Below are 25757 nucleotides of genomic sequence, written 5' to 3' on the forward strand. Positions count from 1 at the left end.
CTTTGTTATCTGCAGCAGAGAGAGTCCCAGAAAAATCAAGACTTCAGATTGTTCATTAGGTTTAGCAATCAGGATGTCATTGGTTTCCTTAACAAGAGCAGTTAACAGTGGTGTTCTGGGGTCAGAAAAGCCAGACTGGGTGGGGGAAAGGGCGGGCTGAGTTTTGAATGGGAGGTGAGGAAATGAAGACAGCAAGTGTAGACTGCTCAGTTTTGATAAAGCTTCCTTGACGATGGAAGGCAAGCAATAGGGTGAGTGCCAGTTGGGAACTTAGTCAAAGAAGAGTTTTGTTTGTTTGTTTAATGGGAGTCAAGCAGATCTAAATGCTGATGGGAAGCAGCCAATAAAAGAGAGAGAGAGAGAGGTTGAGGATATAGATGGGAAAGGGGATAAGCAATGGAGAAAAGTCCCCAAGAGGTAGGAGAGAACGGGCTCCAAAGCATAAATAGATGGATTAGCCTTGAACTGGACAAGCTATGTCTATTCCTGTAAGACAAAACAACAACAACCAACAACAACCCAAAAAAGGAGATTGGGAGCTATGTGGCAGGGCGGGGTAAGGGCAGGAAAATGAAAGTGAGCATCTGATGGCCTTGATTCGCGTAATGGAATACATGATGAGGTTATCTGCTGAAAACAAAGTAGATCATGGGAATGGGTTGGTGAAGTGGATTGGAGGTGAAGATGATTGAAAGAATAAAGTCTGTAGATGAGTCATTAAAATCACTCAGGATGGTAGCCAGAGTTAGGGAGACCATAAGTGAGGTGCTGACATCCTCACTAAGTGAGAGACCTGGAGGGCAGTAGACAACAGGAAGTATGGGAAGAGGGTAGCCATACTATCTCCTGGCCCCACGGGGTCAGAGAGAACAGAGACCCTCAACCACTGAAACTTTGGAGAGGTCGCTTAGTAGATCTTAGGTACTGTAACTGACCCAAAGTAGGTGCTCAGTACATGTGAAGAGATGACCTCCTGTTGGCTTAAGCCAATAGAATCATAAAATCATATTAGAGGATCATAGGAAGGAAGGGTCCTAATGTACTCAACACAGGTCAAACCACACAGGAAGCAGTATGTCCATTTCCAGGTGCCTGATTTTACATCTGGGTCAGGAAACCACTGCAGACTGAGGGCACCTGGGTGGCTCAGTCAGTTTAAGTGATTGGCTCTTGGTTTCAGCTCAGGTCATTATCTCAGGGTCATGAGATCAAGGCCCATGTCAGGTTCCACGCTCAGAGAGGAGTCTCCTTGAGATTCTCTCTCCCTCTCCCACTCCCCCTCCCCCTCCCCCTCAACCCCCACCCCCCCACGCTCTCACTCTCTCAAAAATAAATAATTAAATCCTTAAAAAAAATATTGGGGCTGGGTGGCTCAGTCGGTGAAAGCGTCTGCCTTCAGCTCAGGTCATGATCCCAGGGTCCTGGGCTGGAGCCCCACATTGGGCTCCCTGCTTGGCGAGGAGCCTGCCTCTCCCTCTCCCTCTGCTGCTCCCCCTGCTTGTGCTCTCTCACTCTTGCTCTCTCAAATAAATAAATACATAAAATCTTTTTTATAAAGGAAGAAAAGAAACCACTGCAGACTGATTGGGAACTGGACATGTTTAGTCTCACAAAGAGATGTTTAAAAGACGACAGGACAGCCGTCATGAAACATTGGAAGGATTCTTTCTGCTCCATATGGTAAAAGTAAGATTAATGGATAGAAGTCACAAAGGGAAGATTGCAAGTCCTTTTCAGTACAGTTTTTCATTTATCCAATCATGAAATGTGAACTTATCCAGTGTATTTGAGTGGAGGCTGGGCAAACATCTACCTGTAACGGGAGTTAGAAAGGCCACAGTTAGAGAAAAGGGAGAGAAGATGGAAAAGCAATCCAGTCATTGTGCGCCACAGACCGTCAAGTTGATTTGTAGACACTGAGAGACTATTTCCTACTTTAGAAAGTAGAGCTTGGCTAGAATAGAAGGCCCTCCCTGACTTGTGCTATTGGGGAAGAATGAGTCAGAGACTCTAAAAATAGAAGAAAAACTTGAAGAATGGCTCAGAATGATCACGATCAAAATCCTGGGGGTGGGGGGAAGAGTAGGTGGCAAGGTAAAGCAAATAACCTTCCAGGAAACAAATTTTACTGGCCTTCTGGAATTGGCAGGAGGGTCCCGTGAAGAGCCTTTCCAATAGCTGCCTTAAACCAATGCTTGGTATTATTTCAACTATGCAGAAGAAGTAAGCCAGGCTGTTTCCTGCTACAGATGAAGGCAGCAGCTCTGAGAAAGGAAATTAGAAAGAGCTGGGACATCAGGGTTACATGCTTTACCTTTATACAACTGTTCCTAGTGGAAGAGAGCTGGGAGCAGCTGTTGAGGCCTGGAATCCCATGGCCAGAGATCTAGCTTGTGCCAAGAGAAACTAATGCCTGATTAAGGTTGCTTAGAGCTCAGAGTGGCAGAAGATGCTCATATGTCTTTAATACCTGTATTTCAAAGAGCAGCTGAAGGGCACTTGGGTGGCGTGGTCAGTTAAGCGACCGACTCTTGGTTTCGGCTCAGGTCCTGATCTCAGGGTCGAGGGATCAAGCCCCACGTCTGGCTCTGTGCTCAGCATGGAGTCTAAATCTCTCTCCCTCTCCCTCTGCCCCTCCCTTCTAGGCTCACTTTCTCTCAAATACATCAATCTTTAAAAAAAGAAAAATAAAGGGGCACCTGGGTGGCTCAGTTGGTTAGGCAACTGCCTTCGGCTTGGGTCATGATCCTGGAGTCCCGGGATCGAGTCCCACATCGGGCTCCCTGCTCAGCAGGGAGTCTCCGTCTCCCTCTGACCCTTCTCCCTCTCATGCTCTCTGTCTCTCGTTCTCTCTCACACAAATAAATAAAAAATCTTAAAAAAATAAATAAAAAAGAAAGATAAAGAGCAGTTGAGCATATGCTGAATCAGACAGGCAGACCCAAAGCAAGATAATGGCCTGGGGCCACCTACAGGAGAAAAGAGAGTCATAAAGTGGCTGTTCAGTGCAGCAGCTGATCCTGATTAAGTTAAGAAAGGGGTATTAATGACGTTTGATCATTTTGTTTATCGTTTGCACTCTGTGGCCTTGCAATTCAGTGTTGCCCTGGGCCCCAACAGGAGCGGCATCACCTGGCAGCCTGTTAGGAAAGCAGGAAGTTCAGGGCTCCTCCCCAGGCCTGCTGAAGAGAAATCTGCATCGCTCCCATCCAATGATTGGTATGCACAGTTAACAGTTTGAGAAGCACTTCTCCCTACCTGGGTTCTTAGTTGAACTTTTGCCTTGCAAAACACTTTCCCTTCCTCCCTTCCTTCACCTCTCTTGGTTGCTCCATTCTTTGTTTCCTTTGTGAGCTAACCAACAACTCTAACCATGGCTGATAGCCCTCGATGTTCCGTGCTCCATCGATGTACCGCCTGATAAGGGAAAGAAAAAAGTCTGGCCGGGTACATATGATAAAAGCCTGGGTTTGGGGAGTGGGAAACGACTGACCTGCTCCCCAACGGTACCAGTACCTAGTAACCTTCATCAAGCTCACTGACCTTCCCGAGCCTCAGTCTCCTGGTAAAGTATAAATAACCAGTGTAAAATAACACTGGTCATCACAGTGTTTACTTCGGAGTGCTTATGTGAGGATCCTCACACAGGAGGAGCCCAGGATATGGTAGTCATGATTACTGAAAACCGTCAGTTTTGAAGCGAAATTAGAAAAAACTAGTGTTGTGACACCCGGCAGCCTCACAAAGTCGTCAGAAATGGCCCTAGAGAACCTCCATGAAAGCCTCATCTGCCTCATCCAACTCGACTTCCTTGACTCCAGCTCCAGCCATCGGTCCAGGCTGAAGCATGTCTTATTCCCTTGGGTCGTCTTCCTGCTTTGGCTGAATGACCAAGATTTTCAACCTTTTCCTTGCAAACGGCCCATACTTCTAGTACATTAAAGTGTGTGTGTGTGTGTGTGTGTGTGTGTGTGTGTGTGTGTGTGTGTGTGTGTGTGTGTGTGTGTGTTTATAGTGTTGGGTTAGCCTGGAAATGTAACTACCATTTATAACAATATTTTCTTCTCTCCTTTTTAAATTTTATTTATCTGAGAGAGAGAGGGAGGGAGAGTACAGAGGGAGAGGGAGAAGTAGACTCCCTGCCGAGCAGAGAGCCCAACATGGGGCTCGATTCCAGGACCCTGAGATCAGGACCCGAACCGAAGGCAGGTGCCCAACCGACTGAGCCACCCAGGCGCCCCGATAATATTTTCTTCTATGGGAAAATGCATGCCACCTTGCAAACAATTGACTTCAGAATGAACTTTGAGATCTCAGCCTCTGTAGGAGTTGGAGTCTGCCTTTAGGTCAATATATGGAGTGGGGACAAAGGACTAGATAAACCAAGTCCAGAATTCCAGAGGTGGCTGGAAGGTAAATGAGAATGCCCCAAGGAGTGGAAGGTAGGGCTAAGAGATCAATCTGAGTGCACAGTATCGGGATTCAGAAAGCTAATACAGGAAGAGAGATACACGTCGGGAAGGATATTAAAAACCAGCAACAACAACACAAACCATTTTTCTACTATATTAGGTCAGGGGCCCCTAATCAGTAGCTTGAGATCTACAAACGAAGTCAAAGCCTTACAAGTTACCTCTGCAAGATAGTTACCCTCCTGCCCTGCTCTCCGTGATGTGCCTGGGTTCTCAGCTCAGAGAGGAAGACAGAAAACAACGTCCAAGGCTCCCCCACAACTCTCCTCACCCCCACACCCTGACAGGCAGCCCCCAGGTTCATTCAGCCTCCTTCTACCCTTAACCTCCCTCTTGCCAGAGGAGATCAAAAGTTTCAGGAAAGTACAACACAGCTTTTCCTCACAAAAAGGCAAAGGAGTCCTGGATTGGGTAAAACGAGATGACTGCTAAAAACAGGCTCCCCAGGCTGGAGGGGCAGAAAACTAGTTCACAAAGGACCATGGAAAAAGCAAAGGACTTGGGGTGCCTGGGTGGCTCAGGCGGTTAAGTGTCTGACTCTTGATTTGGTTCAGGTCATCATCTCAGGGTAGTGAGATCGAGACACCCCTTGGGCTCCCAGCTCAGTGGGGAGCCTGCTTCCTCCTTCTCCCTCTGCCACCCCCTTCCCTCTGGCACATGCTCTCTCTTTCTCTCCGTCTCTCTCAAATAAATCAATAAATAACTCTTTTAAAAAAAGAAAAAGCAAAGGACTTTTGTGCCTTCTTACTGAAGTCTTCACTAAGAAGATTGATTATACCTGGGGCACTCTGGGTTAACAGGGCAGCAAGCTAGCAATCTCCAATATCCACCAGTTATAAATGCCCATTAGAATACCCATGAAGCTCTGCAAAAACCAGAAGAGTTGCCCTGGCTAGGGAAACTGGAGAAAAAGTGACCGCCAGCTGCTGGTGAGGAAGGAGCTGCTCTTGGCTTTTGTGGAAAGATGGGGTTGGAGTGCGGAGCATACTTGTGGCCTGTGTACACCCTGCCCTCTGATCCAGAAAAATGAGCGTGCCTAGAAAAGATGGGGAAGGCTTTCGATTCACTTCTACCAGCTGTCTTCAGCAATACAGGGGCTGTACTAATCAGAAAACCAGAGACTATCTCTTTACTACACAGAAAATATTTTCTGAGGCAACCAGGAGGCAACCACTTCTACCATCAGCTCCACTATGTTCTATATGCTTCTGGAGACTACAACATGAGCACACCACGTGGCTGGTGATGGTGGCAGTGGTGGTTGGGCCAGTGGTTGGGTTTTTTTTAAGATTTTATTTATTTATTTGAGAGAGAAAGCACAAGTGGGGGAGGCAGAGGGAGAGGGAGAAGCAGACTCCCCGCTGAGCAGGGAGCCTGATGCGGGGTTCTATCCCAGGACTCCGGGATCATGACCTGAGTCGAAGGCAGACGCTTCACTGACTAAACCACCCACGTGCCCCGAGCTGGTGGTTGTTATGAGGAAAAGCTTCCAAGGAAAAGCTCCGAACATAAGCATGCTTGGAGACATCATATCTGACAGAATGTAACTGGACAAACTGCGGAGTCAGACAACCCAGAAGATCAGAGACAGAAGATTCCATCTCAGTCCAGTAGAACCCCAAAATAATAAAACCACTACCAACAACACTATCAACCCCCACCATGTACGGTGCACTTATTAGGTGCCTGGCACCATCTTTAGTACTCTACGTGCATTATCTCATTTATTCCTCATAGTGAACACAAAGTTGTCATTCAAATTTGTTTGAAAGGGTCAGGTAATAATGATATCTACTATTTATTCCTATGTGCTAGGCACTAAGTATTTTATTTTATTTTTTTAAGATTTTATTTATTTATTTGACAGAGAGAGAGACAGCAAGAGAGGGAACACAAGCAGGGGGAGTGGGAGAGGGAGAAGTAGACTCCCCACTGAGCAGGGAGCCCGATGCGGGGCTCGATCCCAAGACCCCGGGATGCTGACCTGAGCTGAAGGCAGACACTTAACGACTGAGCCACCCAGGCGCCCCATAGGCACTAAGTATTTTATTTTATTTTATTTTTTATTTTATTTTTTAAAGATTTTATGTATTTATTTGTCAGAGAGAGACAGAGCACAAGCAGGGAGAGAGGCAGGCAGAGGGAGAAGCAGGCTCCCCACTGGAGCAAGGAGCCCGATGCGGGACTCGATCCCAGGACCCTGGGATCACGACCCGAGCCGAAAGCAGACGCCCAACTGACCGAGCCACCCAGGCGTCCCTTATTTTATTTGTTTTTAAAGATTTTATTTATTTATTTGACAGAGAGAGATCTAGCGAGAGAGGGAACACAAGCAGGAGGAGCGGGAGAGGCAGAAGCAGCCTTCCCGTGGAGCAGGGAGCCCTACGCAGGGCTCGATCCCAGGACCCTGGGATCATGACCTGAGCCAAAGGCAGACGCTTAACGACTGAGCCACCCAGGCGCCCCGGCACTAAGTATTTTGAATCTACTATCACATTAGGCAAACGCTTACTAGGCACTAGAAAATGGGCTCAGCCTTCCCGATTCATCTTGAAGGCTCAATTCAGGCATCACCTCTTCCAGGAAGCCTTCCTTGACCTTTCCAATCTGGCTTAGGTATGCCCACCCTGTGTTCCTTCAATCACCACCCTGTGCTTTCATCTATCACACCTTTTATCTCATAACTCCCTCTCTCTCCCTCACTTCCTCTCTCCCTCTATCTCTCTCTCAAAGCTCCAGAAGAAAACACTGTAGATATTAGGATGCAATAATATATGACCTCCATGAAATAGTTCTATAAAGAGGGAGGCTAAGATAAAAGTTGTTCTCAGCTTGCAGAATTGTGGCTGAGTTCTGAGGCTTCTTTTTTCATACCATCCTGCACCAACAGTTTTTTAAAATAATCTTGTATTACTTTAATAACACAAGTATTTAACTTATATAAGTACAATGTACTAATTTTTTGGCAAACGATAACACTAGAAAGTCCCTCTCCTTACTCCTCTCCCCCCACACCTAATCCCACCCCCTTCCTTAGAGATCACCACTGTCAACAGTTTAGCTAGAATCCTTCCACAGGGGGATATATTTTAATTTCAGCAAGAGAAAAAAATGTGTCTATTTTGCATAGAGCAAATCCCAGTTGTAATAGAGGGATGGAAAACCAAGCTATAGTAAAATAAATCAGTATTTGAAGAATATCTAGAAAAACTAGAGATTCTTGAGTACCAGGGCTTTATATTACTACTACTTTTTTAAAATTATTAAAATGGGTCACCATTTATTGAGCTCTATGCAGAAGAGTAAAGTGGCCCTCAAGTGAGATTAAGAAACCTGATATAATGGGGCACCTGGGTGGCTCAGTCAGTTAAGTGTCTGCCTTCAGCTCAGGTCATGATCCCAGGGTCCTGGGACCGACCCCTGCGTCAGGCTCTCTGCTCAGCAGGAGAGTCTGCTTCTCCCACTCACTCTCCCTCTGCTGTCCCTCTCAAATAAACAAAATCTTTTTTAAAAAAAACTAAAAAGAAACCTGATACAAGTACCCATTCACATACCCTTCTATATAAATCCTCAGTCATATACAACCATATTCCAACATCCCCTACACGCATGCGCACGCACAATATCAACAATAGGCAAAGCTCCAGCATCTTACTTTTGTTTTCTTAACTCTATCCCATTCACATCAGTTCTTAGTTCATCTTTTCTTGACACTTGCATATAAATTTGCACCTCGTCCTTTTTGATTATAAAAAACTAAAAGTAAGAAGGGAGGGACATTGAGTTCATCAGGTCCAGCTCCCTATCTGCAAACAGAGGTGTCTATTTGAGACCTCTAACTCTCTAACTTCTACTTGATGATCCTTAAGGACACTTTAAAAGTTCCCCCACTTGCTCATCTCCATATTTTATTTCCTCTTGGTCAATCAACAAATATTTATTGAGCATCAACCATGCCCAAGCACTGTGCTAAGAAAGTTTGTGGTTGGGAAAATAATAGCTCCTAAACCTGGCTGCCTATAAAAATCAGCCGGGGTGAGGAGGGGCACCTGGGTGGCTCACTCGGCTAAGCGTCATACTCTTTTTTTTTTTTTTTGAGGTGAATTTTTTTTTATTATTATTATGTTGTTAGCCACTCTATAGTACATAATTAGTCCTTGATGCAGTGTTCAATGATTCATTAGTTAAGTATAACACCCAGTGCTCATCACAGCGCGTGTACTCCTCAATACCCGATTTTAGCTCAGGTCACAATCTCAGGGTTGTAAGATCAAGCCCTGTCACAGGCTCTGCTCTGGGCTTGAAGCCTGCTTAAGATTCTCTCTCTCCCTCTCCCTCTCCCTCTGCCCCTCCCCACCCCCTCTCTCTAAAAACAAAAACAAAAACATCTGGGGACCTATTAAAACTATAAACCCCTGGTCCCCACTCCAGACCTACTAAATCTGAATCCTTGTGGTTGGGATCTGCAATGGGCTATACTATATCCTCCCCCCAATCCAGTATGTTGAAGTCCTAACCCCCCAGGACCTCAGAATCTGACCATATTTGGAGATGGGGGTCTTTGAAGAGGTAATTAAGTGAAAATGAGTTCATTAAGGTGAGCCCTAATCCAGTATGACTGATGTCCTTACAAGACAAGGAAATTTGGATTACGGACACAGACAGAGGAAAGACCATGCAAAGACACAGAGAGAAGGTGTCCACGTACAAGGCAAGGAGAGAGGCCTCACAACGCCTTGATCTCGGACTTCTAGCCTCTGGAACTGTGAGAAAATACATTTCTGTCATTCTCTTCCACTTGCCAGCTGTGTAACCTTGGAAAATTAATTCCATTTCTCTCAGAGCTATAAAACAAGGCTACCTCATAGGCTTGCTATGAGGGATAAATGGGAAATGGCTGTAAAGACCCAGCACAGTAGCTCACATGTAGTCAAGGCTCATTCGTGCTAGCTATTGTTTTACTATTACAAGGTGGTTGGTCTAGAGCAAGGATTCTTCAAAATTCAGAGGATAAATAAACTTCAGTGGAAAATGTTACATCTCCGTTTTCAGCAACCGTTAACTGAAATTCAGATTTCCTGCAATTACAGATGCAGAGAACAGACCGCGGTAGTATTAGCACCTGTGACTTTGTCGCTGGTGGCAATCACAGTTTTAGGTCACGTTACTGTTCTTACAGTATTGTATTGTTCTTCAATACTTGTTACACTCATTACTTGGAAGTTACCATGGTTATCATAGCTGCATCTAGATCTTGGCATTTACTACATGGATAACAAGCACTTTTATAACTATATCACAACTTCCTGTTTTTGGTCTTTGGATAATGGCATAACAATGTAAGATTTCATTCATTCATTTATTTATTTGAGAAAGAGAGAGCCCTAGCAGGGGGAGTGGCAGAGGTAGAAGCAGACTCCCGGCTGAGCAGGGAGCCTGATGCAGGGCTCGATCCCAGGACTCGGGATCATGACCTGAGCCGAAGGCAGATGCTTAACCGACTGAACCACCCAGGCGCCCTGGATAATGGCATAATTATGTGATTGATTTCCTTTGTAATCCTACATATTCTATTTTATGTATCTAAAGACATTGTTCTGAGAAGGGGTCCACAGGCTTCACTATACCATCAAGGTTGTCCTTGGCACAAATAAGTTTAAGAATCCCTGATCCAGGTTTTAAAACCCTTGCTGGCTATAACAATCTACAAATCTGTGATGAACAATTGTGAAAAGTTTCAGGAAGGGTAATCTGCTTTCTCAGCGAAGAAAGGTGAACAAAATTGAATTTCGAGGGTAGGGAAACGGGATTGCCTGAAAATCACTGTTTGTGTGCCTTACCTTGAACCTAGCTAGACTGCAAATGCCTAGATATGCTGCATAACCTCTCTGTGCCTCAGTTTCCCCGTCCCTTAAGTGAGGATGTTAGTATCTAATTCGCAGGATCGTTGTGATAAATGAAACTGGATGGTGCCACGTAAAGCACTTAGCAAGGTGGCTGGCACATAGGAGGTGATCAAAAATTCAGCTATTAGAGTATTAATTATTATACCAGATTTGCCAGTATCCTTCCTGGCTTTCCACAGTACAAATACAAATCTTTAAATATGTTAGTAAATCGTTGATGGCAACCTTTTTTTTTTTTGAGGGTGCAATCTTCTTAAAAACAGCTGTCATACTTTGTAAATGTTTGATAAACCCATCATTACAAAGTCACCTAATTATTAAAGGCACAAGCTTCCAAGTCAGAAAGCTGTGGTGGGTTCAAATTCGAATGTCTGCCCTATGACGTATGTGACCTGAGAGCTTTTTTACCTTTCCCAAGCCCATTTCATCACCGGGAATTTAGTACCTGTTTCACAGGGTTGTCATGAGGCTTAAATGAAATAATATATGTAAAGTGCCTGGCATGGGATGCCTGGGTGGCTCAGTCCCTTGAGCGTCTGCCTTCGGCTCAGGTCATGATCCCAGGGTCATGAGAAGGAGCCCTGCGTGGGGCAGGTTCCTTGCTCAGCGGGGAGCCTGCTTCCGCCTCTGCCTGCCGCTCCCCCTGCTTGTGCACTCTCTCTCTCTCTCCGACAAATAAATAAATACAACCTTTAAAAAAAAAGGAAATAGAAAAAGCTTTAAAAAGTAAATAAATAAAGTGCCTGGCACATAGCAGAGACTAAATAAATGATACCTATCCCTTTTTAAAAATATTTTATTTATTTATTTATCTGAGAGAGAGAGAGAGTGCAAGCAGGGGGGGAGCCGAGGGAGAGAAGCAGCAGAGGGGGAGGAAGAGCAGAGGGGGAGGGAGAGGGAAAGAATCTCAAGGAGACTCTGCACTGAGCTCGGAGCCCGCCCCCACGGGGCTCCTTCTCATGACCCTGAGATCATGACCTGAGCTGAAACCAAGAATCAGACACTTAACCCTTAACCCACTGAGCCACCCAGGCACCCCCTATCCTTTTTAACAGTTGCCAAATGCATGGCCAACTTGTGAAGTGAGAGGACCCCCGTCACGTCTCACGAACCCCTCTAAGACCTGGTCCCTCATCCCTTTCCAGCCTAACCTCTCAGTATTCCATCTCTCATCTTGTTCTCCCAGGACACCGACCTGCTTTGTAATCCACACCCGCCCGCCCCCCAGCATACCTGCTGCCCTCACCGGTCCTCCCCTGCCCCTGTTCTCTGCTCTCTCCACCTAGATTGCCCCTCCCTCCTTCCAGAGCTGACACCTTCTCCATGCTCCCATGGCACTTGGTCCCACAAAACACCAGGCCTCCATCATCACTGCCCATTTGTACTGTTTTTGTCTGTTGATGTATCTGTTTTGCCAGCGAGGCCATGAGTTCTTTGAGGGCCTGGGCTGTGTCTTATTTACCTGGGAATCTGCACTAACACCATGCCAGGCATAGGCCAAGTGCAGAGCAAGTGACTCTTGAATGATCCCATCTGAGAACGAGATGCCCTTTGTCTTCCCTTTCTGCTCCACCCAGAAATCCACCACCAGCTCCGAGTAGAAGTGCCCCCCACCTCTGCTCTCTGGGTTTACACAAGAGCATTTTGTAGCTTGGGGTGTCTCCATCGAACACAGTATCTGTGAGCAAAGGGAGGCCTCCCAGAGAGGAGCCAAGGGGGTCCTGCCCAGTCAGCCCTCCCATGGAGGTATACTGTGTGTCAATACAAGCTGGACCTGTATGCAAACACATGGTAGATTTCGGACCCTCTCTCTGAACTATCCAGATTTTTCTATATCTAAGTTATATTTGCTCTTGACCAGCCTGGATATAGTATGCAAAGCTGCACTGAATTATTAACAACACTGCTCGAGAGCAAGGACTACAACAAGGGAAATGTCAAGGGGACAAAATCTTGAGTTTAATGGTGCCAAATGCCAAGAAGGAAATACTTCCACCAGGGCCTCGTCCCAAGGTTATGCACCAAGATAAGAGGACTCAGGCAAATAGAGAAGCAAAAGGCCCCAGCAGTTCTCAAAACACAACTTAGGTAAACATTTATGGAGCTAATACATTTTGTTATAATGTTTAACATAAAATAATTATAAACAAGAGGGAAAATCATAAACACCGTAATTAAAAAACAATTCAGTAGGCTATAAGTCTGCACAATGCATATGAAATTTCATATTCTACTATACCTCCTCTGGCTTTTACCCAAGAACATTAAAAAAAAAAAAAAAGACAGGGAAGAAGAAGAAAAGGGGGGAGGCGATTAACGCATCTAAACTGTGAGAGCATAAGGACCGTGCTCTCAGTTCTGCAGGTCTGGTCAGTGACCTCCAAAAGCCTCTTTATTTCTGATCCTGGGATCTTGTCGGGAGCTAGGGATACAGCTAGTTTCTGGTTTTCTGGCCTCTACAGCAGAGAGAGCACTGCCCTTCCTTCTTCCCTCGGTCCTTCCATTTCCGCAAGTCGTAGGGCCCCCACACAAGACCCACAGGGCCCTGGGAAACGGGAGTTATTTGGCTGCCCTTTGCTCCTAGTCACAGGGCTGCTGCTTGTGGTACCCAGAAGGAATTTCAAATGTATGGAAAGCCCAATCTGCAGGGACTCAGGCAAGTGAAGCTCCCCGAGAAAGAGGGTGGCTCTGGCCCTGACTGGCGTCCGGGTGTTCAGGTCGGGCATGGGGGCCCCCTTTTCGCGTAATGGATCTGCCTCCGTTTTCCTCCCGCTCACAGAACCAGTGCAGTGTGGATTCCACTAGGAGGCACCTCTGTGGTCTCCCAGGGATTGAACTCCGTGACCGAGGCAGGGAATGTTCCAGGGTTGAAACACAAGATGGCAGTATACGCTACTCTATTGCGAGGGCCCCGGGCTTGTGGGGGGAAAAAAAAAAAAAAAAAGCGTGCCGGAGGGGGGTGGGGAGCGCGGACTGAAACTGAAATCCATTTGAGTTTTATGTGAAAACTGAACATCATGAATATTTGGAATTTTTTTTCAGGAGCCAATAATTATTGAATCCTCCCCATTTCAGAGTATTCCAATTCCCCGAGTCTTGAGCCACCCTGAAAGCCTACACTTGCCCACCCAGCCCTTGCCCACATCTCGCAAAGCCCGCGGGGGTATGACCCGAGGAACCAGCCTGCCTTGCTCTCCACGGATTTGACCTTTCACCTTTCCTCGGCCCCAGAATCACCCTCTCCTCGGAGTCAAGAACCCCTCCGCTCGCAGTTTCACGCCACCCCCAGTGCCCATGAGCATTTCCTCACCACAGCTCTGGAAAGGGTGAGGACAGAGACGAACTAAGGTGGCAGGCGGGGATCGGAAAAAGGGGGGCGGCAAGCTTGGGAAAGTAGGGGAAGATAAGTGAAGTGAAGAGAAAGGGACAGACCTGAGCAGAGAGCGGGGGTGCTGAGGCGAAGGACGCGCGGGGGGGAATCGAATGAGGGAAATGAAAGGGGCAGAAAGAAAACGGGGGGAGAAGAGCGGGAATGGGGGAGAAGAGCGGGGAACTGGGGAAACGCAGAGAAGGAGAAAAAAGAAATAAGGAAAGGGTGGCAAGAAAGAAAAGGAAGAAGAACGGAAACGGGTAAAGAAAGAAATACGGAAAAGAAAGAAAATGAAAGAAAGGGAAAAGAGTGGAGGAGAAGCGCCCAGAGACGGAAGGGCAAACGGAGACGCGAGCCCAGGGAGGGAGAAGGGGCAAGGCAGCGGGAAGCCGCCCGGGGAGCTGGCATTCCCGGAAGCCCGGGCAGAGATCGCCTCTGATGGGGTTCAGGGAAGAGAGGAGAGCGCGCGTGGGGGAAAGAAGGGAAGATCAGTGAGAAGGGGGCAGAAACCGAGGCGAGTTTGCGCGTGCTTCCGTGAGTTTTGTTTAAGGCATTCCCCGGGGCACCGCGAGAGCGTGCCGGGCACTCTCAGACTCCCCGCGGGGGCAACAGTCTCTCTGTCGGCGGACCCCTTCCCTCCCCGCCTCGGCGAAACAGGCTCGTGGCGGGGCGACGGTTTAAGGCAGCGACAAAACGGGCTTGAGCGGGCGGCGTCTCTCCTGCAGGGGGATCCGTCCTCGGTGGGACGCCAAACATCTGCCCTCCCGCGGCGCTCGAGACCGGGGTGGCGCGGCGTTCCCGGCCAGCCGCGAGTAGATTCCTGACGGAGGATGCGCCCTGAGCGGCCAGAGAGCCCGAGCGGCGGCGCCGGGCGCGCGGACGGGGGGAGAGCCGGGCCGGGTTCCCGGGAGCGCGGGCAAGGGTGCGAGCGGCCGTGTGGGTTGCGAGGGTGCGGGCGGTGGGGGCGGGGGTTGGGGGGGGCAGGACCCAGGCGGCCGCCGGGGAAGCGGCGGAACAGCGTTCTCCGCCGGCCCCCCTGGGGTAATTTACATGCTGTCACAGCCCCGTGCTGACTCCTGGCTCACTGGCTCCCTCGCTCCCTCGCTCTCGGCTCCTGCCACCGCTCAGCCGGCACAGCCCAGGGGAGCCCGAGAGCGGGAGAGCCAGCGAGCCGGGGAGGGAGGGAGCAAAGGAGGGAGGGAGCGAGGGCGCGCCCCGGCTCTCCCTCTACCCTGCTGCCCGCCCTTCCTGCTGCCACAGGTCCGCCGAGCCCCACTCACACTTGGGAAACTTGGGACTGCGCTAAGGCCGCGAGTGGCACCTGGGGGGGGGGGGCAGCCCCAGCCTCTGGAGGAGGGGGAGGAGGAGGAGGAAGAGGAGGAAGTGAGCCCGAAGGATCCGCTCAAAGCTGTTTGTCCAGCTGTTTCTATTCGCACCCAGAGCAGCACAGCCAGGAGGGGGCCGAGCCGAGCCGAGGGTGGCTGGCTTTGGGCGCTAATTTCCAACTCTTCTCACAGCTTGTGTTTTCCAGACACCCTGGAGTCCCCTCAGGCTAGCCCGGCGGGCGCGCACCTGCCAGCCGACCCTGACCTCGAGGGCCAAGCGGCCCCCGAGCCTGAGAAGATGGCCCAGCCCAAGACCGACTGCCGCTCACCTGTCGGTCTCGACTGCTGCAACTGCTGCCTGGACCTGGCCCACCGGAGCGGGCTCCAGCGCGACAGCAGCGGAGAGAACAACAACCCGGGCAGCCCCACCGTGAGCAACTTTCGGCAGCTGCAGGAGAAGCTAATCTTCGAGAACCTCAACACCGACAAGCTCAACAGCATAATGCGTCAGGATTCGCTAGAGCCCGTGCTGCGAGACCCCTGCTACCTGATCAATGAGGGCATCTGCAACCGCAACATCGACCAGACCATGCTCTCCATCCTGCTCTTCTTCCACAGGTGGGTGGCTGGGCATACGGGTGGGCACGCAGTCCCGGCTGGCGCCGTTCTCTCCTGGACCCTCACCTCTGACGGAAGGGGAGTCCGGGTCGTTCACGGGGTGGGGGGTGGGGGAGAGGAGAGCACTGGGGAGGCGGGGCTCCGGGTGGCCGCGACCTGACTCGGACCCTTAGGCTACCTGGAGTCCGGTGGGGCAGAGGGGAAGCTCGGCAGGTGGGAGCCCTGTTTTGAAGGGTGCCCGCAGAGACTTGCCTAGGGAAATACTGGAGTCCAGGAGGTGGGCAGAGCCCTAGATCGGTTTGGGGGTAGCCGGCGGCACCCCCTCCTCAAATGCGCACGTTTCCGCCGCCGTTTTGGAGATTCTGCCACGGGATGCTCCTGGGATCTGAGTTCCACCCTTCTCAGAAGCCCATTTCTAAATGTGCAAACTCGGATTGAAATTGCAAGGGCTTTTAAATTACCGAGTGGCCCTGACGGACAGCGAGGGCAAGCAAAATGTCAAGACAAATTAAGCTGCTGCTGATATGGGGGAGGGTGAAGAATAAGAAAAAATAGACATGTGTGAGAATTTTTTGAGACTCTGGATGGGGGTACCCCCACCTCCTCCATGGATCACGGCCTTCAATATCCAGTGATGGCTAAAAGCAGCCCCAGAGAGAGCATCCTGGTACCGGTGGGTGGATGAACCCCTGTCTCTGCAGCTCTGTGTCGGAGTGCGGTCAGACTTTCTAGAAATCCTGCTGAAGGGCAGGGAAGGGAGGGGGAGGGGAGAAACACAATGGGAAGACCCGAGGTGGCTGCTGTCCTCCAGTCTGAGACCCTGGTAAGAGCCAACTGAGGCAGTTTTGAGGCAGGGGAAGCAGGACACCCAGGTTTGGTGTTCTTAGAACGATGAAGACAGGACACTGGGGTGTGTGTGTGTGTGTGTGTAAGCGCACGCGTGTGGGGTGGATCTTATTCTCTCTCAACAACACAGGTTATGTAAGAGAAGGAGAACCCTGCTGTGGGAGACCAGGGTTTTGGTCCGAGTTACAGCTCCACCTCCGTGTGCAAACCTGAGCGAGGTCCCTGATCTTTCTGGTCTCTTAAGGTTCCTTGTACTTCTAAGATTCCAGGTTGCGGGCAGGTGGCGTGTTGAGCCAAGGTAGTAAGGAATTTTGAGCACCCACAGACTCTTTGAATCATTGGGTGGCTTTGTGAAGCACACATAGGAAATTTTCAAAGCAATCCCCCTGGCAGGAACTGCCCTCACTTGGTGCTAAGACCAGGTTTGCCTCCGAAGCCCCACAAGCGGGGCTGCCAACTTCGTTAGCATTATCCGAACAAGGCATTTTCCAGGCGGTCAAAGCCCTTTCTCATTTATTGTTTCGCATGAGGCAGCAATTGTCTCAAAGGAACCAGGCCGCACACGGAACAGGTTTCCGGGGAGTCTTTCTGGTGAAAGATTACTAGAAGTGTATTCACACCACAGATACCGGCAGCCCCTGCCCAGCTAAAGCCCTAACAGGCTCCTAACAATCCTGCACCGCATGGTAGGAGAGTGGTGGTGGGGGAGGGGTGGCAGAAAAACCTGGAAAGAGCGCCTGTAGCATTTGTACTCTTTCTATGGGGAGAGAAACTGCCCCGAAATGGCCTTGCTGAAGTTTAAGAGGGGATGCTTTCTCAGCTCTGGTTCCTAGGTTCAGGGCCTAGGAGGGTTGGACCTAGGTGAGTGAGGTATGAGGCTGAGAGCCTGAGATCAGTGTTGGCTTGCCCCACACCTTGGGATGTTTCCTGGTTGTCTGGGTTTCTTGAATAGAAAAATCTCCTTCGGCACCTACTCCCATTGACACCTGCCTGTTGACGCTTGGTTCTTGGCAAAGCCTGGAAATACTATGGGTTGGGGGTGGGGGTGCTGAGGGCATTGGTCGAGGGAGCAGGGTGAATGGTTGAGAAGGTGTGCCTGAGTCCTATGCCTCCTGGAACCAGAGCAATTCAGTGTCCCAAACAGCTGAGCAGCAAACCAGCAAACCCTCAGGCTTCTGTGAGGCTGGAAGGTGACAGGGTTCTATGGTAACAGCCCCAGAGTTCTAGAAGGATGAAGCATTGTCTCAGTTTCCTTGACCTTTCCTGAGACCTTAGAGATTGGAGATTCTGAATGTGGTTTAGGTTTTGCCCGGAATGACATGGTCCTTGGCAAAGTAGAAGACCATTATTGCTGGTCATAGGACTTCTCTGGTATCTGAGCTGGACAGCCTTCTCCAAAGTGAAAATTTCCTCTTTCTTACTTCTTTATTCCTTGGGCATCTGTCTTCAAAACTCAGCCATCCCTTTTACTTTGGTTCCACTTAATGATTTGATATTTCAGATTCCCGCCTGGGTGTCCTTTTCCTTTAATTTGTTGACTTTCAAGGCTGCTTTCTCTAGAAAAGCAACTCTCCTGCCTCTCCTCCTGCAGCCCACTCCCCTGCTGCCAGGGCTCCTGTATTCCAGGGAGGAAGGGTGGGGCACATTCTTCATTTCTATCTGGTTTGTCTACTTTGACCTGCCCCCGGCTCCTGGCTTAGTTCTTGGAATCCTTGGATCACAAGAGTGTAAGCAATTTGAGGGTAGGACCGTGTTTTACAGTCACTTGGTTTTCCCTCGGCTTCTTGTTAGACAGCCAGTACTCAATAACTGTTTTTTTCTTTGTTTGTTTGTTTGTTTGTTTTAACTAGATGACTGCTTAATTATTGGTGTGGTCCTCTGTAAAGATTTTACAACTTTAAACTAGTCTTGGAAAATCCTTATTAATATTTAAGTGTGATTTCTGTTGTTTGAACCACATGCATTTACTCCTAGCCTGGTAGAAGTCCCAATGGACAGTGCTGTGTATATACCTATGAATAAGTGGTAATGGGCACACAGCTTGTTCGTATATAAAGGTGCCTCTAAAATACTGGGTGAGGGGAAGATGTTTTATTTTTTTAAAGATTTTATTTATTTGAGATTGAGAGAGAGAGTTCACAAGCAGGGAGGGGGGGCAGAGAGAGAAGCAGACTCCGAGCTGAGCAGGAGGGAAGATGTGTTTTAAATACCATCCCTTAGGGGTGCCTGGGTGGCTCAGTCAGTTACAGGGCTGCCTTTGGCTCAAGTCATGATCTCAGGGTCCTGGGATGGAGCCCCACATCCTCAGGGTTCCCTGCTCAGCAGGGAGCCTGCTTCTCCCTCTCCCTCTGCCCCTCCCCTCCACTCGTGCTCTCTTTCTCTCGCAAATAAATAAAAATCTTTAAAATAAATAAATAAATACCATCCCTTCAATCTTGTGTTAGGTAACTAACAACAATAATAGATTAATAGCTAACATTTACTGAACATTTACAATATGTACTAAGCATTCTATCTGTATAATCTCACTTAATACTTACACCAACCCAATGAAATGGGTACTGTTGTCACCCTTCTTTCTTTTATAATAAAGGAAATTGAAGCTTGGGAAAATTAAGTAACTTGCCTGATACCTCACAGCAAAGAGCAAAGCCAAAACTCCGCCCAAGATCAATCAGACACTAAAGAATTGTCTGTGAAGAAAGAATTGTTAAGCAGAGGTAAATATTAGCCCAGAAACTAATCAAGTGGTTAAAATGTCCTTACTAGGTAGGGTGACCAACCCTCCAGTCTGGGGAAACAAGACTTTCAATGTTCAAACCAGGACAGTCCGAGGGAAACTGGGATGGTTGGTCACCCTTTTATTCAGGGACACTGCCTTATCATTTGAATATGCTTCTAAAACTGGAAAACTTAGGAGGCAGACAGAATATACTGGGCAAACAGCTAAAATTTCCGATTTAAATGTAGCCTATGAGGGGCACCTGGCTGGCTCAGCCGGTAGAACATGCGACTCTTGATCTCAGGGTCGTGAGTTCAAGCTCCACATTGAGCATGGAGCCTACTTTAAAAAATTGTAAAAAAAAATAAAATAAAATATGGGGCACCCAAGCGGCTCAGTCGGTTAAGCGTCCAATTCTTGATTTCAGCTCAGGTCATGATCTCAGGGTCCTGAGATGGAGCCTCATGTCAGGCTCCGAGCTGGGCATGGAGCCTGCTTGAGATTCTCTCTCTCCCTCTCCCTCTGCCCCTCCCCCTTCTCATGCTCTCTCTCCCGCTCTCTCTCTCTCAAATAAATAAATAAATCTTTTTAAAAAATTAAAATAAGTGTAGCCTATGAAAAAAACTTGTAAAGTTGACATTTGAGGGGCCTTAATTCTCTGATCAGTAAGGTGTAGCGAGCTGGAATGGGAGCTTTTGCCATAGTCTGTTATTGTCATTGATATTGTAACCTCAAATATATTTCTAAGATTTTATCCAAAGCATCTCAATCAGCTCTGTTCTGCCTGTGGCCCCCAAGTGCACCTGCCCAGTGTGGCCTGAGACACTTTGAATCGAAGTTTGCTTCTGGCTCTAAAAGCCCTCGTTGTCTAACTTTAATAAGCTTCTAGCTGGCAACAACTGGTTCCCACACTTAGATGCTCAGAAAATAATAATAACAGGGTGCCTGGGTGGCTCAGATGGTTAAGCGTCTGCCTTCGGCTCAGGTCATGATCTCCAGGTCCTGGGATCAAGCCCCACATCGGGCTCCCAACTCAGCGGGAAGCCTGCTTCTCCCTCTCCCTCTGCCTCTCCCCCTGCTTGTGCTCTCTCTGTCTCTCTCTCTTAAATGAATAAATAAAATCTTTTTTAAAAACAAGAAAATAATAATAGCAAAAATGTCAAATTGCTTTGCATATACTAATTCCTTTAACTTTCCCTATTGAGTTGATATATAGCAGCAAGGGGAAGGATAGAGGAGATTCAGAGATCAGATTGCCAAGAAAAATTCGCATACAAATGATTTGGGCTTCTCTAAGTGAGTCTTAGAACTAATGATTTTAATAAGTGTATGTTCCTGGATTTGACCTCCGAGGGCGTAGCCACTTACATGGTGTGATTTGAGGCGCAAAACGACTCTCCTACCTGCCTGCGGTAGTGTCTAAATTCATACTCTAAGATCCAGTTTGACATCCATGTACCATCTAAAACTCCTCTTCAGGGCACCAGTGGTATGCAGACCACACCGTGAGAAACCCCGAATTCGAGATTGCAACCCTTTGTCAACTAATTTGCCATTTGATTTTGAGGATGGAGTTTTTTTTTCCTGTAGTGAGGTTTTGGGTTTCTATGTGGTTAAGCCTGTCATTCTTTGCCTTTGTGATTTTTTCGCTTTTGGTATCAAGCTTCGAAAGTCCTTCCCTCGCCCAAGGTAATTTAAAATAACTATTTCCTGAGTACCTCGTGGTCTGACAAAGAATAGGCACTCTTGGATTAAGGCACATTCCCTGTTAACAACACAAATGCATCTGCAAACTTCACAGTCATGGGCTCAATGCCTCATGAGAATCTCAGCATGTAAGAAGTTGTCTTTTTCTTGAGGCACAGATGTGAATTCCATGTGCTAAGAGGCTTTCACTGGTGTATGTATGTGATATATGTATGTATGATATATATGTGTTTTATGTATGTATATGAAGTAGGTAAGTAACATATACATGCATAGCTGTAAAATGTATATAACATAAAATTTGCTGTTTTAACCACTTTGAAGCAGCCAATTCAGTGGTATTAGGTACATTCACGAACTTGCACAACCATCACCACCATCCATCTCCAGAACTCTGTCATCGCCCCAACAGAAACTCTGTACCTATTAAACACTGACTCCCCATCCTCCCCTCCCCCCCCAGCCCCCGGTAACCTCTATTCTACTTTCTGTCTCTATGAACTTGTCAGCTCTAGGGATTTTATGTAAGTGGAACCATACCCTATGTGGCCTTTTGGATCTGGCTTCTTTAACTTAGCATAGGGTTTTAAAGGCTCCCCCACGTTATGGCATGTGACAGTACTTCATTCCTTCTTAATGACCGAATAATATTCCATTGTGTGGATCAACCACATTTTGTTTGACCACTCACCCGTCCACGGACACTTGGGTCGCCTCCACCTCTTGGCTGTGGTGAAAAATGCTGCCGTATACACTAGTGTACAGGCATCTTTTTGAGTCCCTGTCTCTTTGGGGAGAACACCCCCCTCCCTGAGTCAGCAGCTAGGGCTGGTGATTACAATTAAAAGAACTCTAAAAAGTTTAACGAAGTGATGGAAATAGAAGTTTTATAGGGGAAACAGTGGGCTTTTGGTATGCTCATGAATCAGGGGCTAGCAAAGGTTTTAGGGTGCCCCTTTCATGAATGGCCAAGGGCTACCATACCTTTTAGCCACATTTGACATCATTACTTATCTTTGACTACTTTGTGTGGATTTATTTATCAGACCTTCTTTCAGGGAGGCGACTCACTGGGAGTAGGGTTCTATGGGAGTGACACATGGGAAGGCCAAGTTTGGAGAAGAGAGGTAGAGAGGCAAGGCTGGCGTCCATGGAAGGCCCACTGCAGCATGGGGCTCTGGGCAGCATGGGAGTTGGGGAGGTGTAGCTGGAGGGTTTGTGGTCTTAAAGAAAAAGGGGGGGCGCACCTTGGTGGCTCAGTCAGTTAAGCGTCTGCCTTTGGCTCAGGTCATGATCCCAGGGTCCTGGGATCGAGCCCTGCCTCAGGCTCCCCGCTCAGTAGGGAGTCTGCCTCTCCCTCTCCCTCTGCCCCTTCCCCCTTGCTTGTACGCTCTCACTCTCTCTCTCTCTCTCTCTCTCTCTAATAAATAAATAAATAAATAAATAAATAAGATCTTTAAAAAAAAAAAGAAAAATGGTAAGAATGGAGCAGGAATTCCACCCACTGCTCCAGTTTGCCAGGAATGGACCCATGTGAGCCCACACCTCAGAAAAGAACTCTTTCCAGGGTGACCTTATTTTCCCTCCCTGCTTGAAGAGAAGGTTAACACTCCTGCTTGTATTTGCACTTCTAAAGATAAACTAACACGCTCTCAATTCCAGGTAGAGTGTTGGCTCCTTTCCAGGACAGGTCCTGAAGGCCAGGGAGTCTGGGTAAATGGAGATAGATGTGTCTGGCCAAGGCTGCCAGGGTCTCCCGTCCTCTGAGTGATGGAGCCCAGCAGAGCACTTGCCCCCACCTTGTGGGCTGGTGGGGGGAGCCAGGCCAACCCTGACTGTCTGCACCTAGTGGTGGCCGTTGCACTGTTTGCTCATCGCGATGCTGCTCCTACCTGAACTTTCTCCTCTTATGTAAGGCATCCCTCAAGATAACTACAAAGCCATAATCTGCCATGGCTGGCTGGGTTTACATAATAAATTGGTTGGTGTCATGCAATCGCCTCTCGAGCCCTAGAGAAGCCAACATGCTGAGTGGGACTGAAGCTGGGGCCCATTTAGTGGAGCACTCTGTGTGCTCTGTGCACTCAAGGGAAGGCATTCCATGACCACAGGGGTCAAAAAGACGAAATTTCCCTTTTAGATGAAGACAGCAATAATGGCCCAGGACATGTTGTGCTGTTCCAATGCCTGCAATAACGGGACAAGGGTTAGGGCTTCACTGTAAGACCACAGCTTTGGCAGAGCAGGCCTTCCATAGAACCCTGTGGGCTAACGGAAGCTGCTTGAATCCAGAAGCCTAGATCCCAGCCTCAAAGCAGGTTTCACGAGGAGTCATGGCAGTGGCTTAGGGTGGCCACTGTCTACCATGCCGACCCCGAGCTGGGGGAAGGAGTTGGACTGGGACTAAGATAGGGGTCTGGAAGAGTAGAAAGCAAGCTTTTCCAAATGCTAATTGAGGCAGGAGAGACCATCATAGCAAGGCAAATTCACTTGTACCTTCTAGCTGGAAATCCTGCCCCAAAGTGGCTGTTGCCCTTTTGGAAACGGTGTAAATGGGGTGAGATCCCAGCCTGCATGGGAGACCAAACGGGAAGCCCCCCATGGCACAGACGCTAGCCCGAAGAGAAACAAGAGCTGGAAGCAGGCTTGGTCAGTGATGTTCCAGGCACACTGTCAGCCTTCCTCTTCTGGGAGCCGCTTTCCTCAGATAGGCCAGCCTGAAATCAGGGCCCTGCTTGTGGACGGAACCCCACAGGGACCTTCCCCATCCTTCCTCGAAGGAAGAATCTACTCACGAAATAGCCTTGGGTATTCAACCCACTTCCTCTTGTCTTCTCTTCAGGGGAGATGGAGAGCAGCTGCTCACAGCTTAGGGGTCTGGCCGGGATTCCTGTCAGAGCAGTCTAGGCCGTTGGTTGGCTATGCCTGCTATCCCTGAGGAAGAAGGGGGTGAGAAGAAGGGAAGTGGTTCCAGCGGCTCCTTCCTGGCTTACCCACTGCCCCCCCCCCACCCTCCCTCACCTTGCTTAGCCTCACTCCCAGACTGGGCTGGGCCTAGGCCAGCCTGAGGGCCCTGACTCATTATCTCGCATAGTGCCTTATGTAACTGAGCCAGGTTGCCGAGGCACCAAGCTTCTGCTTGCTCAGTGGCAGGCTTCCCTGGGGCCAGGCATTCAGAAGCCTGCTTGGGGTCTACAGAACTCATCCTATTTCCAAAGGAAAAGCCTGCTGTCCCTATCACATCAGGCAAGCAGTGTGCTCAGAGGCAAGTACCAGGTTGCAAAGGTGATACCCCCTGAGCCCCCACACTCAGCAGCACATGTAAGCAGGCAGGTGAGCTGCTGTGGACTTAGTGTGATTTGGGGCATTTGGCGGGGGTGGGGGTGGGGGGGTATGGAGGGCGACTTCTTCTATCACCCGATCCTACACTGCTAAAGAGGCAGCCTGGTGCATCTGGAGGGGCCCTGTGACATGTCTTAGAAGTCCCTCTTCCTTTTGTATCTGCTTGTTGGTTCAGGGACTGCTCTGAGACCCCACGCAGAAGGGTTTACTACAAGCTGGAGGACCTTTTAAAAGAAGACCTATTCCCAGTCCATTCTCCATGAAGCCTCAAAGTCCCCAGGCTGGCCTGAACAATGACTCTTAGCTTTCTTCCTGGTCTGTTCTGAAAATTACATTACCTGGCTTGGTGCAACTGAGCCCCCAGCAAAGTCAGGCTTACTGGATTCTCTGACATATTTCTCTAATTAAAGTTCATTTGACTATCTACAACACAGAGTAGGCCAATCAATCTAATACTTCCTTGGCTCTGAGTTTGTGACTAAACCAAGGGTTCCTCTTCTTCTTTTCCCTTGTCTTTGCCTGAGCCCATCATTGTGCTGCCAGTGGGTAAATGGCTCACAGGCTGAGGGTAGTTGGGGACACTGCTCTCCAGTTAGAGAAAAAGAGGAGGAAACAGGGAAACAAAAGTAAAAAGAAAAGTGGTGTGGAAATTACCAGCAGACACGGTCGTATCCAGAGCTCAGACTCAGGAATCCTGACAGACTCCAGATCATCATCTCAAGGCTCAGGCAAGCTGGGCCCCGGAAGGCCCCCAGATCCCAGCCAGAATCTAGTCAATATTGGGGAGCCTGAGGTGGAGGTGCAGAATTTCCCTTTCTTGAGACCCCCTGGGCTTTGAGCCCCTCGCTCCTCCCTATCCTCCCTACCCTTCCAGTTCAGAGTCCATTGCAGTAAAAAAAAGAAGATGGACAGACAGACAAAGAAAAAGCCCTGCTCTGTCTGAAGGCAACATACTCTGCTAACCCAGGTGCATGGAGAAATGAATGATGGCAGCCCCTCATTGGGCCTTGGACTGAGTGACCAAGCGCTTCAGTCAATCAAGCCATCAGTTATTGACCAAGGGCCCACTGTTGCTCGAGCACCCGCTGGGGATTTATTGAGTGCCTACCCTGCCTAGCCCTGAAGAAGACAGGCAAGGTGGCAGAAGTCAGGATGGGGCCCCGGGAGCTAAGGGTGTAGCTGGAGGGGTGGAGAAGCTGTCCCCAAGGCCAGCAGGGAACAAAGGAGTTCCACGAAGGCAACTGCAGGTCCAGTAGGGACTCCTGCTCCTTGCGGGGAAAGGCCTTAAGCTTGCTGCGCCCTGGGTCCGCAGGTCTGGAACTTGGGCATTGCCAAAGCAAACTAGGAAGGGAGAGTCTCTCCATGGATGCGGCTTCCAGCAGGGCCGTAAGAATGGGTTGGCTTTGGCATGGTGGGAAGCAGCTGCAGGGCTCTCTGGTTGAGACAGGG

At 48.8% G+C, this 25757-nt stretch overlaps 1 protein-coding gene across 6 annotated transcripts in view; it reads left to right on the plus strand.

Moving 5' to 3' along the window:
* Positions 1–13555: 13555 nt before the first annotated feature.
* The window catches only part of TSC22D3 (TSC22 domain family member 3), a 62608-nt gene continuing 50406 nt past the window's right edge, over positions 13556–25757 (plus strand). Inside the window, exons 1-2 of one of the 6 annotated variants that reach the window (XM_027608097.1) lie at positions 13556–13704; positions 15266–15691. In XM_027608097.1, the coding sequence (XP_027463898.1) occupies positions 13673–13704; positions 15266–15691 (458 nt within the window). In that variant the 5' untranslated portion in view covers positions 13556–13672. The other 5 variants (XM_027608095.2, XM_027608094.1, XM_027608098.1 and 2 more) reach the window with 5 other exon arrangements.

Source organism: Zalophus californianus, chromosome X, assembly GCF_009762305.2.
Source record: "Zalophus californianus isolate mZalCal1 chromosome X, mZalCal1.pri.v2, whole genome shotgun sequence".
NCBI classification, from domain to species: domain Eukaryota; kingdom Metazoa; phylum Chordata; class Mammalia; order Carnivora; family Otariidae; genus Zalophus; species Zalophus californianus.